General features: G+C 46.8%; 1 protein-coding gene across 2 annotated transcripts in view; it reads right to left on the reverse strand.

The window, feature by feature from the left end:
* NCAPH (non-SMC condensin I complex subunit H) overlaps positions 1 to 20,383 on the reverse strand; it is a 33,853-nt gene that overhangs the window by 12,379 nt on the left and 1,091 nt on the right. For both annotated transcript variants that reach the window (XM_087863697.1, XM_087863696.1), the window contains exons 2-10: positions 16,488 to 16,707; positions 16,238 to 16,328; positions 15,481 to 15,573; positions 15,012 to 15,150; positions 14,439 to 14,563; positions 7,480 to 7,669; positions 6,028 to 6,119; positions 5,104 to 5,309; positions 313 to 461 (exon numbers count right to left, since the gene is read on the reverse strand). In XM_087863697.1, coding sequence (XP_087719823.1) covers positions 313 to 461; positions 5,104 to 5,309; positions 6,028 to 6,119; positions 7,480 to 7,669; positions 14,439 to 14,563; positions 15,012 to 15,150; positions 15,481 to 15,573; positions 16,238 to 16,328; positions 16,488 to 16,707 — 1,305 coding nt within the window. The remainder of the gene's footprint in view (positions 1 to 312; positions 462 to 5,103; positions 5,310 to 6,027; positions 6,120 to 7,479; positions 7,670 to 14,438; positions 14,564 to 15,011; positions 15,151 to 15,480; positions 15,574 to 16,237; positions 16,329 to 16,487; positions 16,708 to 20,383) is intronic.

The raw sequence follows: 20,383 nt of genomic DNA on the forward strand, positions 1-20,383 counted from the left end.
ATTTTTGTCTGAGCGTAACAGCATAAGGAAAAGCAAACCATACACCTAGTTTCATCCTTAACTTATAATTTGTGGTCTTGCTAACAAAACACAATTAAAAATATGCTAATTAATCCCTTCTTTTCAAAGAGAGAATGCAAAACACATAATGCTTGCACGGCCCTTCAGAGTTCTAGAGTCCTGCCGTGTAAGCCTGTGGTCATTCCCACGTATGGCCGCTGTCTGAAGTCACGTGGATACTGGATAATCATCAACACTATCTCTTAAAGTTCATACTTGGAAGTACATATGTTCAAACTTAGAAGTACATACGTTTGAGTCGGGGTCTAAAACGCCAGTGGTCCGGGCCAGCCCACATTGACATGGTACGGGGACTAAAATAGGAATATTCTCCAGGTTTCATGGACAGAAGGGGGCACATGGTCCTAATGTCTCCATCCCCAAGGGAAATCATTTCTTCCCTGTAACACACATGAAATCATGTTTTTACATGTCCAACTGTGTTCATGTCAATATACATAACACAATCATGCCATTTACATGCAAAGCAGCATGTGATGAAATTGAAGACTCTACCAACCCACTTCTCCACAGATGAGCAGCATTTCTAAGAGTAAGTCCAATATAAACATTTCATCATTAATAATGAGTTTCAACCTTATCAAGTGCTTTTGTTTCTCTTAATTTTACAATATGATCATAGCTACACAAGGTTTTAAAGGGTTTCATGAAATGCAAGTTTACCTATTTGAGAGACAAGGAAACAGTGGCAGAGAGAAAGTTAGGGTTTTTTTTTTTTAAGATTTTATTTACTTATTTGAGAGAGAGAAAGTGCACAAGAGGAAGGAGGGTCACAGGGAGAAGCAGACTCCCCTCTGAGCAGGGAGCCTGATGTGGGGCTCAATCCCAGGACTTCGGGATCATGACCTGAGCCAAAGGCAGATGCTTAACCGACTTAGACACACAGGTGCCCTGGAGAGACAGTAAGTTTTTATGTAAGACTGCAGTTCGTAAAATGCCAGAGCTGGGAGTAGGACACAATTCTCTGAATCAGCCTCAAGATCGTTCCAAACACAAGGCTTCCTGCCATACGAGATGATAATCTGTCTTTACCATCCTTCCTTAAGTGAGGGTTCCAATAACACCTGTAGTATCTACTAAAAGTGAATAGATGCTATTCTGATTTGTCCCCCAAATGATTGGGGGAGGCACTTATAATCTGTAAGCCAACTAGCTTTGTTCTTTGCTGTGTGTGAAGTCTAACTGGCTAGTCCAGCATGGTAGTTTGGGTTTGGTTTTTCAACCTTTCTGCAATGTACTAGTATGTGTGGGTAGCTTTCGACCACAAGCCTGATGCAGAAAGTATGTTAGTGCTGCTATATTGCCCTCTAAAGGTAAAGGTAACAAGGAAACCTCAGACACTGAGCTGCTTTTTATCTACGCTGAGCCATACGTATACACCCTCTTTACACCAAGCCTTGTGGAATAAGGTTAAATAGCTTTAAAAGAGGACTTGCCTTTTATCTACAGAATCTTTACTTTAAAACCGGGAAACTCTATTTGTCTATTTTATTGTATAATTAAAACTTAAATTTTATTATTCTTTTTAAAGATTTTTAAGTAATCTCTCCACCCAATATGGGAGTTGAACTTACAACCCTGAGATCAAGAGTCACACGCTCTACCAACTGAGCCAGCCAGATGCCCCTAAAATTTAATTTTAAAAATTAGAATGTACTAAAAAAAGTCACATTTCTAGTATGTAGAACGCCTCTATGTTACTACGTAACAATTGTACTGCACTGTGAGCTCCAGAGGGAGAAAGGAGATGGCTTCAGTGGAATCTCTGCTCAGTTCTCACAGGTACTCTTCTGTTTTGGTGGTCAGGTTGGGAATTTATTGGGAACTTATAGGCAAAGCTACAAAAAGTTTGGCTCCCATCCCCTGAGACTCTCTGGGCCAGGGCGGGACTAAGGCCATTGAGGCTTGAACTCCAGCCATTCTATCTTGCAATACACAACGCTATGTGGCAGGCACCCTAATGGTCCCAGCTGCCCGACTCAGCAACCACCCTACTTCCCAGCCTCCTCAGTTCTCCATCAAACTGCCCCTCCGCCAAACTTCTCTCATCCCCTCTGGGGGAACCACTTCTTCTACCTGCCCCCCAATCACAGAGCCCCTCCAAGTTAGCGCCAGTTCAGCACTTCGCACTAATACCTGCAGTGAAAGGTCTCCTCCCAGCGGACTCCCAGCACCTCCCGGCACACGTAGCAGAATGCTTCATTCCTGCGTGCACGGAGCAGGGTGTGGTGTGGGCCTGGACCACAGGCTAGGTCTTTTTTTTTTTTTTTTTTTTTTTAAAGATTTTATTTATTTATTCGACAGAGATATAGACAGCCAGCGAGAGAGGGAACACAAGCAGGGGGAGTGGGAGAGGAAGAAGCAGGCTCATAGCAGAGGAGCCTGATGTGGGGCTTGATCCCATAACGCCGGGATCACGCCCTGAGCTGAAGGCAGACGCTTAACCGCTGTGCCACCCAGGCGCCCCCACAGGCTAGATCTTTAACCATAGCAAGCACCTGTCCCAGAGAGACTGGCTAGAGCACACACATGCCACTGCTGCAGGAAGAGGGAGTGCGCCCAAGCTGCCGTGGGACATACAGCACTTTGTGAGGCCCGGCCTTGTTAATGTATGATGCGTACAGTGGTCCAAGTGTTGCCATCCAGGGATCGATAACACGGGGCACCCTCCAGAACACTGCTATTTATGATTCAACCCTGCCCTACCCCACCTTGACCTAGAGGAGCCCTTAAAGACCTTTCAATCCAGCAGGGCCTGGGTGGCTCAGTTGGTTCAGCATCTGCCTTCGGCTCAGGTCATGATCTCAGGGTCCTGGGATCGAGCCCCACGTTGGGCTCCTTCTCAGTGGGAAGCCTGCTTCTCCGTCTCCCTCTGCTTGCCGCTCCCCTGCTTGTAGTCTCTCTCTCTCAAATAAATAAATAAAATCTTAAAACAAAACAAAACAACCTTTCAGTCCAGTACAGTGTTTGCTATCTCGGGTGCATACTACAATCACCAGGGAGGTTGGGGAAATGTGATGCAAAGCCTGGGCTCAGGGACGCTCAGTTAAATGCTCTGGGGTGGGGCCTCCATCCAAAGTTCATCACATGCAGCCAGAATTGGTCAAAGGCCGTGAGTGATACCCAGCTCCATTCCATTACTTAATTTCTCTGAGCCTGTTTTTTCATCTGTGAAATGTGGACAACAGGACCTAATGACAAGGTTGTTGCAAGGCTTAAATAATTACATTTTCTATTTTCTGTAAATTATGTGAGATAACAGGGGTAAGGCCCCTGGTACAGTGTCTGGCACAAAGCCAGAATAATAAAGCGCTCAGTGAGCTCAGACATGACTATTATCATCTAGACCAAACCCTTCAACTTGCGGATGAGAAAACAAAGATCCCAAAAGGTGATGCCACTTGCCTCTGCCCCACATCTCATAGCTATGCACGGCCATCAAGTCTGTGCAGTTTAAATACTGAGCTCTCGGGAAAGGCCAGTGCCATGCCAAGGGTAAGGATTTCAAGCTGGACAAAACCTCAGGCTAGAACCTAATCACCCTGCCCCTAAAGCACTCAGTAGGATGGATCCTAAGATTTCATTCTGTTTGAAACTGGGGAGAGAAGCGCAGATATTTGTTGAAAGTAACAAATGGAAGTGACTAAAGCCCTTTGCTACCGTCAGTTCCTCAGATGTCAGGAAAAGTGACAGCTGTTCTTTGACATTTGAAAATGGATTATAAAGGGTATGCCTGGGTGGCTCAGTTGGTTAAGTGTCTGCCTTCGGCTCAGGTCATGATCCCAGGACCTGCATGGGGGGGGGGGGGGAAGAAGTGTCCTTGCTCAGCAGGGAGTCAGCTTCTCCCCTCTGCCTGCTGCTCCCCTGCTTGTGCTTGTGTGCACGCACTCTCTCTCTCTCTGAAAAATAAATAAAATCTTCAAAAAAAAAAAAAAAAGAAAAGAGAAATGGATTAAAAGAGCTCATCCCACCAACTTGCCTGCCATTTTTCACTTTGTAGAAGATAGAATGGGCACAGGGACAAATTGCAGGTATACCAACAGTAAAATCAGGAGAGGAAAGGAGGGTGACAAAGGGCCTCGTTGGGTAGTTTTGCCTTGAGGTGCCAAATGTTTAGCCCGTCAACTTCTACTCTGATGTGAAGAGACATTATCAATCTAATCATTTCCCACATGAGCAGACAAGTATCCTAGACAACTTCAAAAGTTTTACCTGATACTAAACAGCCTGGCCATCCCCTGTCCCAGAATGCAAAATTGTTATAGGCACAGGAGTTATCAGAGGGACTGTTCATCGTAGTCTCATGGAATCTGCTACACCCAAGCCCATTCACGACCTTTAGAGGCCCTCGGTGCCACAGGATTATGGGAATCATATTCAAAATTAAAACAGTACTAATCTCTTAAGTACATATAAATAAAGACCAACAAAGTTCTGATTTCCGTCTAGGGCTACTAGAGTAATAAAAAGTTTAAACCCCTATAAACCAATTCTACCACCTCTCTTCCTGCCCAACGTGCTCGGTTTCATCTGGTTTTTTAGTTTCCCCTGCTTTGCTTGTCCCTGGTCTATCTGGTTAACCCAACACTGCCCGGCCCCTCCTCTTTGCCTGACCCTTCAGGCAGGGGCCACTTTGTTTCTGCAACCAACACGTAAGCCTGTTTCTGTCTATAACCGATACGGAGCAATGCAGCCAAAAGCCAGACTACACATCGTGGGGAGAAAGCACACTCCACGCTACCAAAGCAGCGCCTATATCCCAGGTACTTTTCTCCAGCCCTTTACATATTTTAATTTTATCCTTACAAACTCCTGCAATGTCACCAATAGGTGGCTGAGCCAACATTCACAGGCAGGTATGATTCCACCGTGAGTCAGAATGGCTCAGCCTGCATGGACAACGTGGCCAGCACACCAGGCTAGCCAGTCTCGGGGATGAAATGAGACGGTCCCAGCAGGAAATCTGTGAAAAACCAATAGAAAGCTCCTCTGGGAACCCTTCCATGGCCCTGAGAGCCTTACGGGCAGCTTTGAGCGTGGCAGGGCTCCTTCCAGCTCCTGAGCTCGGTGTGATCCCCGGAGGTGCTGTGTTCAGGTCCATCGTTCGCGTCAAAGTCGTCCTCCATGGGCCCATCAAGGAAGTCCTCGCGGTCACTCTCCTCTACCTCAGCGTTGATGTCAAACACCTGCTCCTTTTTCTTGAACTTGTCTACCAGGGCAGAGACAGACTGGAGAGGACAAACAGAGGGTCCTCTAGTTCTCCCCGTCCCCACAGCCACCCCAGTCACCGCGGGGGTAACAGCCTGCCTGGATGTGCCTTCTCAGCCTGAAGTTCCAGGTTCCGGCCTCTCCTCCCACCTCCCCCTCCCCAGAGTCAAGGTTCTCACGAGGAAGTTTATATTGTGCAGCACAGGATGAGGCTGTGTTGTCGTTAGGGACATTTCATAGAACATGAAACAGGAATCTGCATCCATTAACTACATGTTTAGAGAAAACAGTTTTCCATGGAGACCATTTATTCTGGAAGTGATAGTAAGTAGGCTAAAGGGGGCCATGCTAAAAATAGACAGAGGAAAGCTTTACACATGACAGTTTCTCAGGAAACTCTGTGCCAAGGGACTCAACCTCGAAGAGCAGGAAATTCCTTGAGCCTGACAGCAGCCTGAGACCAAAGGCCTGGCGCTAACCGTGTTCAAGGGGATAGCCGATAAAAAAAAAAAATGTGCACCCAGGAATGACAGGGCTGCCTCACCCTCCATTCCTACCCCCCAGGTTTTAGTCCCTACAGAAGTGCCAAGGGAAATATTTTCTGTACTCCTGGCTAAATAAAAACGATGCCACGGTTTGGGTTCTCACTGGGCAGAACTTGTCTTGGGCCATCTCACTGAAACCACGAGCGGTTGGACAAATGCCCAGAGCCCTCAGAAGTCAAGAAGTTGAACTCACCTCATTATGTGTCTCACTGTCCCATTTGGTAAACTGGAACCCGGCCAGGGAAGGGCAGATCTGGCCGCCCTCCACACACTGCTGCATGGGCGCTGGAGAGGACAAGAGACGGCAGAAGAGTGTGGATGGAGCACACTCCCCCCACTCAGAGTGACCAGGACAGCACGGTGCAGAAGACAAGCTCAGTCACCCCCTGTTCTGTGGCAGAGGCTGGCTGGTGCCCAAGCGCCAGGTCCCAGACTTCTGTCCAGGCAGAGGGTAGTGCTTGGACAACACACCCACGCTGGAGGTAGGCTCCACACTGGCACTCCAAGAATTGGTAAAACAATAGGGCAGAAGCCTGAAGCAGAGACATTTGACCCTGAAATGGACTCTGTGCCCTATGCTGGAGTTGGGAAATCAAAAACCTTTCCTTAAAGTGTCCTGACCACACAACCAATCACACAATGTTACTTATTTTAGTTCTAAACCAGCAACCTCACAGAATTAAAAGTCCCAGTTGAGAGCATAAACTTGGAGAAGAGACTGTTAGCACAAATACGTGTACTCAGAAAACTTTAGACAAGAATGGAAAGGAGGAAAGCAGGCCCTGTAACATCTGCGTAGTCCTAGAAGAGGAGCGTCAATTTCATGCATCACACAAAAAGGACGCACACAAGCGTAGCTACTGTATTCCGGCACCTGGCCTTCCTGCCACCCACACTGGTCACAACATTCTTGACAATCCCCCCAGAGAGGTGTGAAGGCAGGATGGGAGGGGGAATAAAACCCTTGCCAGGCCAGTAAGAGGGGCTGACAAAAGGACAGGTCCAGGGGCACCTGGGTGGCTCAGCTGGTTAAGCATCTGCCTTAGGCTCAGGTCATGATCCCAGGGTCCTGGGATTGAGTCCTGCATCGGGCTCCCTGCTCAGCGGGGAGTCTATTTCTCCCTCTGCCTGCTGCTCCCCCTGCTTGTACTCACGTGCACTCTATCTCTGATTGACTGATAAATGAATGAATGAATGAATGAATGAATGAAAGAAAGAAAGAAAGAAAGAAAGAAAGAAAGAAAGAAAGAAAGAAAGAAAGAAAGGGCAGGTCCATTCTCAGACCACCAAGGTGGAGTCTGAAAATAACTCACAATGCCCTCTTGTCCTCAGGACGCCCTAGATTGGAAACAAATAAGAACAAGGCCTCCCTGGCTCAACAAAAGCCTATGAAAGTCCGTTTCCCCAGACCAAACTCGGACACTCCCGGCTGGCCCCGGACCCTAATACATGACTGTGAGAGCTGGCTGCTAACAGGGGTGCGTGAGGGATGTGGACCATCTGGACCAAAAGCAAAGGCGAGCGTTAGCTACCACTGTCAGACTCTGTGCTGCAGAGAGGGGGAGAAGTCCGCTTCTCCCAAAAGGACGCCCAGCGTGGCACTGCAGAGGAACTGAAATGCTCCGGTGAAGCGCATGATGCGTACCTTTTAAATCCGTCATTTCCACCCAACCTAAATCCGGCAGCTCCAGGGGCTCTTCCGTGGACAGAGTCTGGACATCGGTAGGAAACAGCAGCTCGCTTCTATAGTCATGGCAGTGGAGGGTAGAGAGGAACACCCCTGTTGTGCTGCACTCATCGAAGGAGGCCGCCGTCTTCTGAAACATGGGATCGATCTGAGCATAAAAACAGAGAGAACCGACAAATTACGGGATGCAGCCAAAGCAAGCAAAATCTCAAGTCACTGGACCCTGCTCATCCGCAGCTCTGTGTGCCGGACTGAAATAGCTCTGTAGGTGATCGAAGTAGGGGGAGGGCTTTCTAATTGATCAATAAAATCCCATCCTAGCAGAGACCAACCGAAAAGGAAGCTTGTGTGTGGTCAAGTGTTCAAGTACACAGTAAATGGGAACAATCTGTGTCAATCTCTTTATAACCCACACGGACAGGACTCTTCTGCTGGTCTCTTTCCACAAGTCACTGTTTTTAAATGGCTATCCTAGTAGAATGCTATCACCACAAATTCTGTGGACTTAAAAAGCCTGTGTGACGGATTTGTTCACAAGATCCCATTATTACTCTGGGCAGAAATATTTTCACAGATTTGGAGAACACAACCAAGAGACTGAGGGGAAAGATAGGCAGAGTCAGCAGATCTAGATGGATGGGTAAAAGACGGGAGAGGTTGTAAGAGGGCCCCAAGGCTGGGGTAAGGAGCAGGAGTGGCACAGCCAGGTGACAGCAATCCCAGACGCAGACCAGGGGACAGTGCACGAGAACGAGGATGGAGCAAGACACAGGCACGTGTGGCAAGAGGGTAAAAGACACCTGACTCTACTGGTGGCCCTGTGACAGGAAACACGTTGGGTATTGGGTTCACAGGTCTCCTTTATGTCTCAGGACATAGCTACTGTGGAGAGAAGAGGCCTAAGGGAGGAAGACAGATGTGGCTCTCTGGCTCATTCCTGGCCCCCTTAGCTCTGAACCTGATCTCTCCAGAACTGAGATTCTCCTGTTGCCTTCCCAATAAGCCTGTCTCAGCATCCTTCCAGCCCCAGAGTATCACATACATCACCCCCACGTTCTCCCTGTCTCCTGTTACACAGCCTGATGGGTCTTCCTCCCAGCACATCTCTACCATCTACCCCTTCCTTTTTCATCCCTGTTGCCACCAATACAACCCACTCCTGAGTTAACCCTCGCCTCTGGTCGCTCCCATTTCCTATCCTAAAAATACTAGTGTTGTTACTCCCATTCCCTTCCTCAAAGGCCAACCAGAACACTGGCTTCCTACCTGGAGCCCCACACCCTGAGAGGTCCTGGGTGGGTAGTTAGTGAAAACTCAGCATTTCAAAGAGTCAACATGGAAACAGTAAACACTAAAATAAAGCTGAAAACACTAAGATAATTTTCCTCACTTTTCTCTAGAATTACATCATGCAATGTGAGAACAATGGTTCTTTCAGAGAAATTAGATCTGATTGACATTTTTGAGCTCTTTGATGGGAAATGAATTATTGGTGACTGCATAGTTTAGGTAGATGAAACTTTTGTCTTTTTTTTTTTTTTTTTTTTTAAGTAATCGCTACACTCAGCGTGGGGCTTGAACTCATGACCCCAAGATCGAGTGCCGCATGCGCTACAGACTGAGCCAGACAAGCACCCCGGGCAGGTGAACCTTTTCAAACAAGGGTCCACAGCAAGGAAGAGAAACAGTGAAAGGAGACCTTGGTAGACCACAGCTGCATGGTAAAGTCTAGGGTTATTTCAGCCTTTTGAGTAAATCCTGGGCTCTCGCCAAACTTGTACACTGTCCAGCTCCTTAAAGAACCAGAACTTTCCTGTTTCGTGGCCTTTGCTTCTGCGTCTGCCTAGAATCACCTTCCTGGCAAGGTCCATGTGACAAATACCTACCTTTCCTTTAAGGCTCAGTTGAAATTTCACCTCTTCCATAAATTCTGACCTCCACCCACTCTGACTTCCTATAGTATGTGCCTTGAACTTCCTTGCATTGTATCCATTTGTGCTCTCATGGTATAAAGAACTGGAGCATAATCAGGTTGGAATCTCCTATGACAGCAAACATTCTGCACACAGAGAGCTGTGTCCAAAACACATCAGCTCATACGCAAATAAGAGTTCTCACCTGGTCTCGACACACCCACAGAACATTTGCTTTCTCATCTCCACACCATCTCCAAGAGAATGAGTGTTCAAGAAACAGTTGAAACTTCCAACTCGAGGTTTCTGATAATCCCTTGCTCTTGTTTATCTTCCGAACTGGGCTTTGGGCTATTACAAGTTTATGGCAGATTACAGAGCAAAAAAGCTTCCTAGGATTGGGGTCCTCGGTGTTTCTTCAAGACTAGTGGTTTCAGGGGCGCCTGGGTGGCACAGCGGTTAAGCGTCTGCCTTCGGCTCAGGGCGTGATCCCAGCGTTATGGGATCGAGCCCCACATCAGGCTCCTCTGCTATGAGCCTGCCTCTTCCTCTCCCACTCCCCCTGCTTGTGTTCCCTCTCTCGCTGGCTGTCTCTGTCTCTGTCAAATAAATAAATAAAATCTTTAAAAAAAAAAAAAAAGACTAGTGGTTTCATTTGGCGTAACTGTGGCTGACCACCACAGGCTGAGAGGGAGCAGCGCTGCCTGCTCTCTCGTTTTCTCTTTAGAACAAAGGGAAAGGCTCGTTAGTATAAGCCTCCTCAAGCTCTCCAGAACTGGGTCTATCTGGTCGGAAAAAAGAGGACCGGAAACAGAATTTCCAACCATATTGTTGAACTGACATTTCACTACAGAACCAGAAGCAGACGCGAGAATGACAGTGAAATTACTACTCAGATTATCTAAAAAGGGGGAACGACATGGAGAGTTGGGGAGAGGAAGAGAAGGTAGGAGAGAATTATGTGGCTCCCCTTCGGATGTAGACAACATATTACCATGGATAAAGCACTTTGCCAGGAACAGATTCACTGCCACAAAACCCGTATGTGGATGGGACTAGTGCTAACCTGTTTCTACAGTTTAAAGAAATGAAATTCAGAAACTTTTCCCAGGGCCACACAGCTAAGATAGCAGAACCAGCATCTGAACTTGACACCCGCTGCCTCCAAATCTGGTACTACCCAAGGTCAATGCTGACATATAGATAAATACAACTCCCTCCCCACAAAGTGCCTGCCACCCTTGTTTCCCTTCTCTCCTCTTCGGCCTTGGCCTCAGAGCTTCCACCTTCCTCAGGCCCGTCCATGCCCATCCACAAGGCAAAGTCCTCACAAGGACTTTGGAGCCACTAGGCAAGCCCAGAGCAGAACACCTCATCACTCAGAGTGAACCCAGCAAGTCTCCTCACTCCTAGCCCCCTGTGTGCTCTCTCTCTACCAGCTACCATATGCCATGAGGCCACCAGGACTAATCTCATCATTGCCCTTTATTTAGTTTACTTATTAGTCACACATGGAAGACCCAGAACTCCCCCAGGATTCCACATTTCCCAAGCTCTAAAACCTATACAGCTCTGACATTCCCTCCTTGGCCCCCATCTCCTTCTAACAATGGATATTTCCCCCCAGGACCCTCTAGAAATTCCCTATATTCCCCACTTCTTTCTTGAAGGTTCTCTCCACCTACCAGCTCTAACTCATTCATTTTGTTTGTTTTAAAGATTTTATTTATTTGTCAGAGGGTGTGCACACAAGCAGGGGGAGCAGCTCCCCTTGAGCAAGGAGCCCGATGCAGGACTCGATCCCAGAACCCTGGGATCATGACCTGGGATCATTACCCAAAGGCAGACATTTAACTGACTGAGCCACTCAGGTGTCCCTAACTCATTCATTTTAAATTGGGGACAATATCATTCTCAAGGGGGTGAAAACTGGTTCTTGGGGGGAGGGTGAAAAAAATCTTAGAAATTACAGTAACTTGTGGTTCTCTAAGCCTCAACCCTACCTGATAAAATCTTATTCCATAATCATTCATTTCAAGGTTAGGGGGTAGGAAGAAAACATCTAAAAGGGCCCTGAAGGGGGAAGAAAATGACAAAAGGCTGAGGAGCACTGCTCTAATGGAACCCTGCCTGCCCAAGGACACTGCTTCCCCACAGGCCTCGCCAGGGCGGCTGCTTCCTCTCCTGCAGCCCTCCGACCGCTGGCCTAGATGTGGGGAAGGTGAGTTCCTCGTTCTTCATCACTGTGTCCACACTATTCTCCTTCCCAATCCTAACCCTCTGCTTTGAACATAATAAGGTCAGACCTCACCAGCTTCTGCCCATTTGTGCTTCGATCACCCCCCAATCCCCTGGTCTTCCCCCTCCTTAGAAGATTTTAATATTAGCTCTTGGCTCATTACTATTCTCCAACTCTACTGCTGTCATAGTTTTTGGCGGTTTCAATATCCATATATTGATCCTTCCAACACTCTGGCCTCTCAGTTCCTTGATATCCTCACCTTCAACGGCTTGAGCTTCACCCCGAAAACCCCAGAACTTCAAGAGATCCCAGCATGAATGCCACCTTAGGACTTCAAGAGATCTCTTGCCTGTTCTCTGACTTGAATCAGAACAATGACTAGAGCCTCTCCATATGCTCAACTCCAAGTGCCCCTGGCAACCACCTCCTATCTGTCCAGCCAACACCTTCTTGTCTCCAACACCAAGAAGTCTTTGACCCAACATGCCCTACAATCCACTGCTCATATGGCTTTCTGCTGTCTCTCACTCCCCTCTTTTCCTGGCCAAAGTTCCACAGAAAGAAATACCTGGAAGCTCCCACATGTGCACACTCGCATCCCATCCCCCACCAGCCATGGGTGCTCCTCAGCCAAGCTCTGTCGGTGCTGTCCATTCCCTTCCCTTCTCATGTGCTCAAGGACTCCACTCAAGCAACTCTCCTCTCTTCTCCACCAGACTGTTGCCATCAAGTAAACATGCTGTTAATCCTCCCATTAAAAAAACAAAAAACAAGAAAACCCTCTAGACTTTACTTTCCCCCCTCCGTTTTCCACCCATTACTGTTCAGCAAAACTCTTCAAAAGACCAGCCTACGCTGCCTTCATTCCTCTCTTACCATATGATTGCTGCCATTATTATGAAAAATGTCAAGCTTACAAAAGTGCTGAAATAGTAATAAGAACCTCTGTGTAACTTTTACCTAGATTCCCCATTGGGTAACATTTTGCATATCAGCTTTCCCTCTCCTCCCCCAGCCCCGAACCTTTTTGAAAGTGGACATGCTGACACTTCACCTCTCTGCCAGTTTTAAGCTATTGCCTCTCAGGCCCCAACCTACCTTCTATCACCGCTCTGTGATGCTGGCTCTGGGACTACATTTGGGCTTTGCCAGCAGCTCCCTGGTGGCCTCCACCAATAGGGGGCACTAGAGGGAGACTGCAAGGCTAGAAGGGGATTTGCTTCTTTCTGTAGTCTTCCTGTTGCTCTCACCCAACAGGGCTTCTTCAGCCCAGATGCAGCAGGTCCTACCCTACCTGTAGCACTAGCTGAGTTCAATTTGCACTTTTTTTCACACTGACAGAACCAGCCTTATTGAGTGCCCCTCACAGACACCAGCACCAACCAGCATGCCCTCCTCAGAGGTCTGGGTCCTGGGCTCACGAGCCCCTCTTCCAAACGGAGGGACACGAAAGCCAAGCAGCACCCCTTTCCTAGAGTTCTGAGTTTCAGCTCCATAGGCCCTTCTCCAAGCTGACCAGTGGCCCCAGGCTGCCATTTTGGCATGGCTGATCACCCTCTCCTCCCTGACACTTTCTCATTTGGGTGCCACACTCTCCTGGTTTTCCTCCTACCTACTGGATGTTTCTTCTTTAGCTCTCTGAACTCTTAAGATTGGGGTATCCCAGGGTTCCGTCCTTCTTCCACATACACTCATTCCCTTGATCAATTCCAGGTTCTTGACCTTAGCTGCCATTTACAAATGTTGTGGAGGTAGGAGAAAGGAATAATCTAGTTCACTGTTGGTGGGACAGCAGGCTGGTACAACCTGTTTTTGAGGGCAATGGAAATTCCATGACTCAGAATGTTCTTATAGATACACTCTCAGAAGAGCACAAAGATAATAATATGTATAAGAACATTCACTGAGATACTGTTTTTAACAGCATTTTCATTTATTTATTTTTAAAGATTTTATTTATTTATTTGACAGAGAGACAGCCAGCGAGAGAGGGAACACAAGCAGGGGGAGTGGGAGAGGAAGAAGCAGGCTCTCAGCAGAGGAGCCTGATGTGGGGCTCGATCCCATAACGCCAGGATCACGCCCTGAGCCGAAGGCAGACACTTAACCGCTGTGCCACCCAGGCGCCCCAACAGCAACGTTTTTAAAAAGCTTGTACCAACACTGTTGCTTTAAATTAATCATGCTAAAGATAAATGAGGCCTCTGGTTTCCTTTAAGTAGAAATTCCTTAGGATTTGCCAGATCATAAGGCTGCTTAGAACACGGACTCTGGAACCAGGCCACTTAGCTTCAAATCCTAACTTCCTTACAACCTGCATCATTTGGGGCAAGTCACTTAACAGCCCTGTACTTCGATAACCTCCTCAGAAAATATAACAAGGATGTGGTGAGGATTAAGTGAGGTCACATGGCTCACAGACTTAGGGCAGCACAGGGCGCCCAGTAAATGCACAGAAAATGTTAGCTATCATTATCTCTGCTGCATGTTCCTAGAAAGAAAATGAATGGTTTAATCGATCAGAGTCCTTGGTAATGTGCCATCTCTTTCTACTCAATCATCCTGAAATATTGTGGAAAAGCAGGGACTTACACCCTTGAATCTTAATGTGACGCTAAGGGAAGATAATGCAGATGTCACTTACAGATTTGACTCCCTTGAGGCCCAAGCAGGCACATACCAGTAAGGCAGGCGTGGCCCTGCCAAGTTTCAGCCGCTGAGGCTCTGAATTAGTCAGAGACCACACTGCACACAGTTCTCACCTCACACTTCCGATCTGCTTCGGAGACATTGAGGTTGTTTACATTCTGCTCGATGGTTTTGTAGGAGTGCTTCTTCTTTGGCTTTTGAGCCTTTTTGGTTGTTCCTGTTTCAGTAGCACTTCCATCTGAAAGAAGAAATAAGACTAGGTACTGCAAGGATGGCTTTGGGGCATGTAACTAAACTCATATTAACTCATGTTCTTCAAAACTCTAAAGAGCGATCACAACTGAAATGTGCCATTCTCTCAAAGCAACAGGCACATCTCATCTGCAGCTTCGGGAGAAACCTGAAGCATGTGGCTTCTAATACAAGTCAATTTCTAAAGCGCCCCCAAATCAGAACCTCCCCGCTTGATGTTTACTCAGTCTTGCCTAAATAAGATCTAAAAGGTCGTTCTCTTTTTCGGAGAAAAACAACTCTAGGGTTTAAGGATCTTCTCATAAACGATTCAGAAAACGTTCATGTCTTCAATCGAATGAAATTATTTCTTTCGACTTCATTCCAGTATGCTACCCAAATAACTACCTGCTATGCCCTTAAAACCCCTTGAATCCAGATCCCAAACCATGTACCTGCATCCTGGCTCTCTACTTCTTCCGGGGAGGGTGCGTCTTTGCCCAGCCCCCCAAGGACTCTGTAGACATCAGCATGGACTGCATCCACGCGCACTGCATAGATCTTCGTGCTGGCATCCAGAGTGCCAGCAGCCACCTAGTCCAACAAACAGAGCTATACTCACTGGATGCATAAAAAGGAACTGCTAAACAAGCGAAACACAGCAAGCTTCATAAAATATTGACTTGCTCTTAAGAAAAAAAATGACAAAGATTCTCCTAAGACTGATAGGGAACAAACAAAATAGAGCAGAAAGATATCTACTCTGTACTTCATCAGTTTAGAAAAGAAAGAAAAGAAGCTAATAAACTGTCTCACACAAGGAAGGTGCTCATGTATTTGCAGAATTCAACGACAGTGCTATGCTCAATATTAGAAATAACTGTCATTAATGCAGATGCAAGAGAAGGTGAACAGCCTTCTTACTTTAAAGTTGGTCGGTTCGGTGTCTTTCTGTTTAAGAATCTCTGACATGAAATCAATCAAGTGCAAGCCAAAAGCATTCTTGGTCGTGATTTTCTGCAAACAGAAAAGTGCGGGAAGGTTTGTTATTGACAGCCTAGGCTCACGTAAATAATGCTACTCTAATAGAGGAAGCTACGTTTTTACATAGTAACAGCCCACATCTCACCACACGTATCAATTCCCATAAACACTTGGTCACACGGCCTAATCCATACACGTACCTCCTCATTCTCAAGACCTGGAGAGTGGCAGCACACTTCCTGAGTCTTCACCATGTGTAGACCCTGTTATGAGCACTACACACAAAGGGACTCAGTCACCCTCAGAACAACTCTATGAGGCAGGGACTATTCATGTTCTCATTTTACGGAGGAGGGCCCTGCAGCAGAGTGCTTAGGTGACTTGCCAAGGCTATAGAGCTTAGGAATGGCAGAGACTGGATTCCAACACAGGCTGGGTCCAGAACTCACATTATTAACCCCTAAGCAATGCTGCCTCTCTAGATACACTGCGGGTGGCAGGCAACCTGCCAGAAAGAGCGCCAAGGGCCCCTAAAACACAGGAAAAGCATACTGACACACATCAGCGTTGAGAAGAGTCGCTGCAGAAGGAAAGCACGCGATCACCACCAATTGCGCATTCTCCAGAGAATCAAGAAGGCTAGGCTTCCCTCGTGATCAAGTTGCAAAATCTTCACTGATAAACAGCAGATACTCACATTTTCAGTGGACAGTTTGATACAGGTGGAGTAATGTTCTGTAATCTGTGTGTTTGTAAACTTAGGAATCGTGGCTGAAGTGTCAATATTCCTAAATGAAAACCAAAAACAAAACACTCTGTCAAGGATCCACGACACTCTAACTTTTCAAAATCCAGACCCAGAACCCATGAGGTCCTGTGGAGATGCTGGGCGCATGGAACCCACGTCGGGGCGGCTATCCCACGGAGGCAGCCCAGGACGCACGCACCTGCTGGATGGGGAGGCTAGCAGGTGAGGCGAGTCAGCGCTGAACTGCAGGTCTAGGACTCGCGAGCGCCGCCGCTGCAGCCGCTCCTTTTCATCGTCATTCTGGGGAAAGTCTTCCAGGACGGGGGTGCCAGGAGTATTGAGAGGGGCCTTCCGGGGCAGGGACATGGAGAATACCCGTTCTGAAGGCGAGGAGACGCTGTGGGGGTGCCCACGGATTTCTGAAGAAAAGCAATTGATTATGGCTGACAGTGATGGAACGAACAGAACCCTTGCTCAGGAAACCTGCCACGGAATATGTCCTATGTCTAAAGCAGGGCTTGGGGCCTGTCATAGGGTGGAAGTTCACTGCACGTTTCCCACCAAGATCTTTGCCAAATCTAATCCTCCTCTATAGCTTAAGTTTCTTTGTCGGGTGATGGGTTTCTGACGCTTCCTTGCCAAATTAATGAGGTGTGCAATGAAGTCAAATTAGAGAAGGACTGAGAAGCAATCATTGGATTTAACAACCTAGAGGTTATTGGTGACCTTGAAAACAGCAGTTTTCCTAGAGTAGCAATGGCAGGAGAAAGTCAAATGGGCGTAGATTCCAGGGAAGAGAGGAGAAGAGAAATTGGAGACAGCAAATGGAGACAAGGTTTTCAAGGGCTTATGGAAAAGGAAGGACAAAATCGGGAGGGAAGATGTGAAAGGCAAGTGAGGTTGAGAAATTAATTTTAAGATGGGAAAAACCCCAGCTTGGTAGAAAGAATGAAGCAAAGGGATTGTATTAGTTTCCTATTGCCCCTATAATAAATTACCACAAATGTAGTGGTTTAAACCAACACAGATGTATTCTCTTGCAGTCCTAGAGTCAGTCTAAAATCGACGTGTCAGCAGGGCTGTGTTCTTTTTGAAGGCTTTAGGAAAGAATCTCTTTCCCTACCTTTTTCAACTTCTAGATGCTGCCTGCTTTCTTCACATTACTCCAACCTCTTGCCTTTTTTTTTTTTTTTTGAGATTTTATTTATTTGAGAGAGAAAGCAAGAATAGGGCAAGAGGCAGAGAGAGAGGGAGAAGCAGACTCCCCATTGAGCAGGAACCCCAATGGGTTCGATCCCAGGACCCCAGGATCATGACCTGAGCTGAAGGCGGATGCTTAATGGACTGAACCACCCAGGTCCCCCCAACCTCTTGCTTCTGTCATCACATTGCCTCCTCTGACTCTGAACCTCCTGCATCCCTCTTATGAGGGCCACTGTGATTGCACTGGGCCAATCCAGATAATTCAGGATAGTCTCCCCAGCTCAAGATCCTTAACTTAATCATACCTGTAAAGTCCCTTTCACCATGTAAGATACCATGTTCACAGGTTCCAGACATATTTGGCAAGGAAGGGGCATTATTCACAGAGATCATGCAGAAGGGGAGACGTTGCTGAACAACACACTCAAGCAGGTAAAGAGGCTGCCTTTCCTGAGATCACTGAAAGCCCACCCACAGCAATAGGAAGGAAGACAACACAGACACAGATGTAAGTAGGGGAGCAGGTACAATGGTGCGTTTGGGGATGTTCCTTTCAGTTTGCTTTTCTTAGTAAAATAAGAAGCACATAAAAATAAAAAACTCAGTAGCTAAGGGTGAGGGCCAGGGAGGAAGTACTGGAGATTTCAGGAGAGAAAGGAAGGTACGGCAAGTCATCTAGAAAAAGGTGAGTGGATGAACGAGGGCATAAGCATGACTGCTGGGCAGCTTCAGGGCTCCCTTGAGAACACTGAGTGAGGAGGGACTAGGGCAGGGTAGGCAGAGTTGGAATTAATCAGGGTGGTGATTTTGTCAAGAAAGTATAAACAGGCTAGGAGAGGGCAAGGGGTTATGAGTGTATGAAAGGGAGTGATTATAGTGATTGACCATGGAATGTAAGCTACGTAAGGAGAGGAACAAGGACATGAGAGATATGAGGGACAGGGAAAAGCAAAGAATATATATCTGCTGGGTCAAAAGACTATTGGGAGTTACTGGAGTCAGGGAACAAGAAGGAGTGAGTTGGAAAGATAGGAGTGGTACTGAGAAGTAGGGTGCTTTAAACTGAGATGATAGAATGGTGCAGCTATTGATAATGACAAGGTCTAGGGTGTGACTATGGTTGTGAGTGGCTACTGCCTATTTTGGTAGTGCAAGAAACAAGATCACTGGAAGAGAGATGAAGGAACTGAGAGACTGGGGGGAAAGTTTCCAGATCTAAGAATCAAAAGGCTTGGCTTCAAACCCCAGGTTCATCACTTACTAGCTATCCAGCTATCCAGCTTTTTTTTTTTTTTTTTTTTTTTCCTAAAGTAAATGCTATGCCCAATATGGGGCTTAAACTCATGATTCGGAGTTCAAGAGTCGCCTGCTCTATAGACGGAGCCAGCCAGGCACCCCATTAGCTGGAGAAATTTTAAGCAAGTAAATGCTCTAAGCATCTGCTTCTTCATCCTCCAAATGGGAATAAGAGTGTCTCAGCTGGTTCTGAGTTGGTGATATAAAAAAAAACCCCACAATGTAACACATATTTTATAGGAACATATTAAAAATAAAGGGATAATAGGGGCACCTGGGTGGCTCAGCTGGTTAAGTGTCTGACTTTGGCTCAGGTCATGATCTTGGGGGTCCTGGGATCAAGCCTGAGTTGGTCTCCATGCTCAGAAGGGAGTCTACTTGCCCCTCTCCCCCTCCCCCCCGGGTTGTGCTCACTCTCACACTCTCTAATAAGTAAATAAAATCTTAAAAAAAAATAAAGTGATACAAAATAAACACTAAATGGTTGCCCATATAAGGGGAAGGGAACAGAAGTGGTGTATAGGGATAAAAGGGAATAAAAAAATACAAGGAGAAGAACTTCATGTGTTTCCCTGATAGCTTCCCATAAGCTCAAGAGTATGGTTAACATATCCCTCAGCTGAGGTCAAAACAAAAGAAAAAGAAAGAAATGGAAAGGAAGGAGGCAACAGACATTTTTAGAGGCTGAATCAAGAGGACTTGTTACTATCTGGGTGAGAGCACTTCAAGAGAAGGAGGGGAGTTGGACCTTGAGAGGAGACTTTAACAGAAATAGGAAGCACTGAAGGAGGAACTTGTCTAAGAGGGAAAATCAAGAGGGAATCAGAGGCATGCTTCAGCTCTTGGAATATTCCTTCTCTGAGTTCTCTCATTAAATGGTTACTGAGCTCAAAGACACTTTCTACATCTACCTTCTTCCCTCCCATTCATTTTTCAACCCCCTAAGGTCTGGCTACCAACCCCACCACTTTATGAAAACTATCTTGCCACAATCACCTACAACCTCCATGTTGCCAAACCCCCTGGCCACTTTTCAGGCCTCATCTCTCTTGGGATTCAGCAGCATCTGAAACAGATGACAGCCCCTTCAAGTGCTTCTTGAAACACTCCTGGCTTCAATGACACCACTCTCTTCTGAGAGTTTTCAAGCTCTCTCTTCTCTGTCTAGCTTCTAAATGTTGGTCCTGTCTTCTCTACAGGGTCTTCCTAGGGTTCTCACCTGTTCCCATAGTTTTCTGACCTATACGATCATGATGATCAAATTTGTGTCTGAGTCTGTGGGCCACTTCCCTGAGCCGTATCACCCTCTGAGTGTCAAACTCTTATCCAAGTGTTTACTGACCTCTTCACTTGTCTCTTGCATAAGTCATTTACCATGACCAAAATATAACTAAATTTTCAAACCTTTTACCAAGACCAAAGCCCTGCCTACCTCAGCAGCCTCACTCACTGTTCAGTCACGACGTTCTAGTTCTAGCCCAAGCCAGGCTCTTTCCTGCTTGCCTTCTTTTTCACTTACTCCTTCTGCCTAGAACACGTTCCCCTCTAATATCTTCCTTGAATCCTCAACCTCCCCTCACTCTGCTGTTCTCAGTC

Source organism: Ursus americanus, chromosome 7, assembly GCF_024610735.1.
Source record: "Ursus americanus isolate L20-20 chromosome 7, mUrsAme1.1.p, whole genome shotgun sequence".
Taxonomy (NCBI): Eukaryota; Metazoa; Chordata; class Mammalia; order Carnivora; family Ursidae; genus Ursus; species Ursus americanus.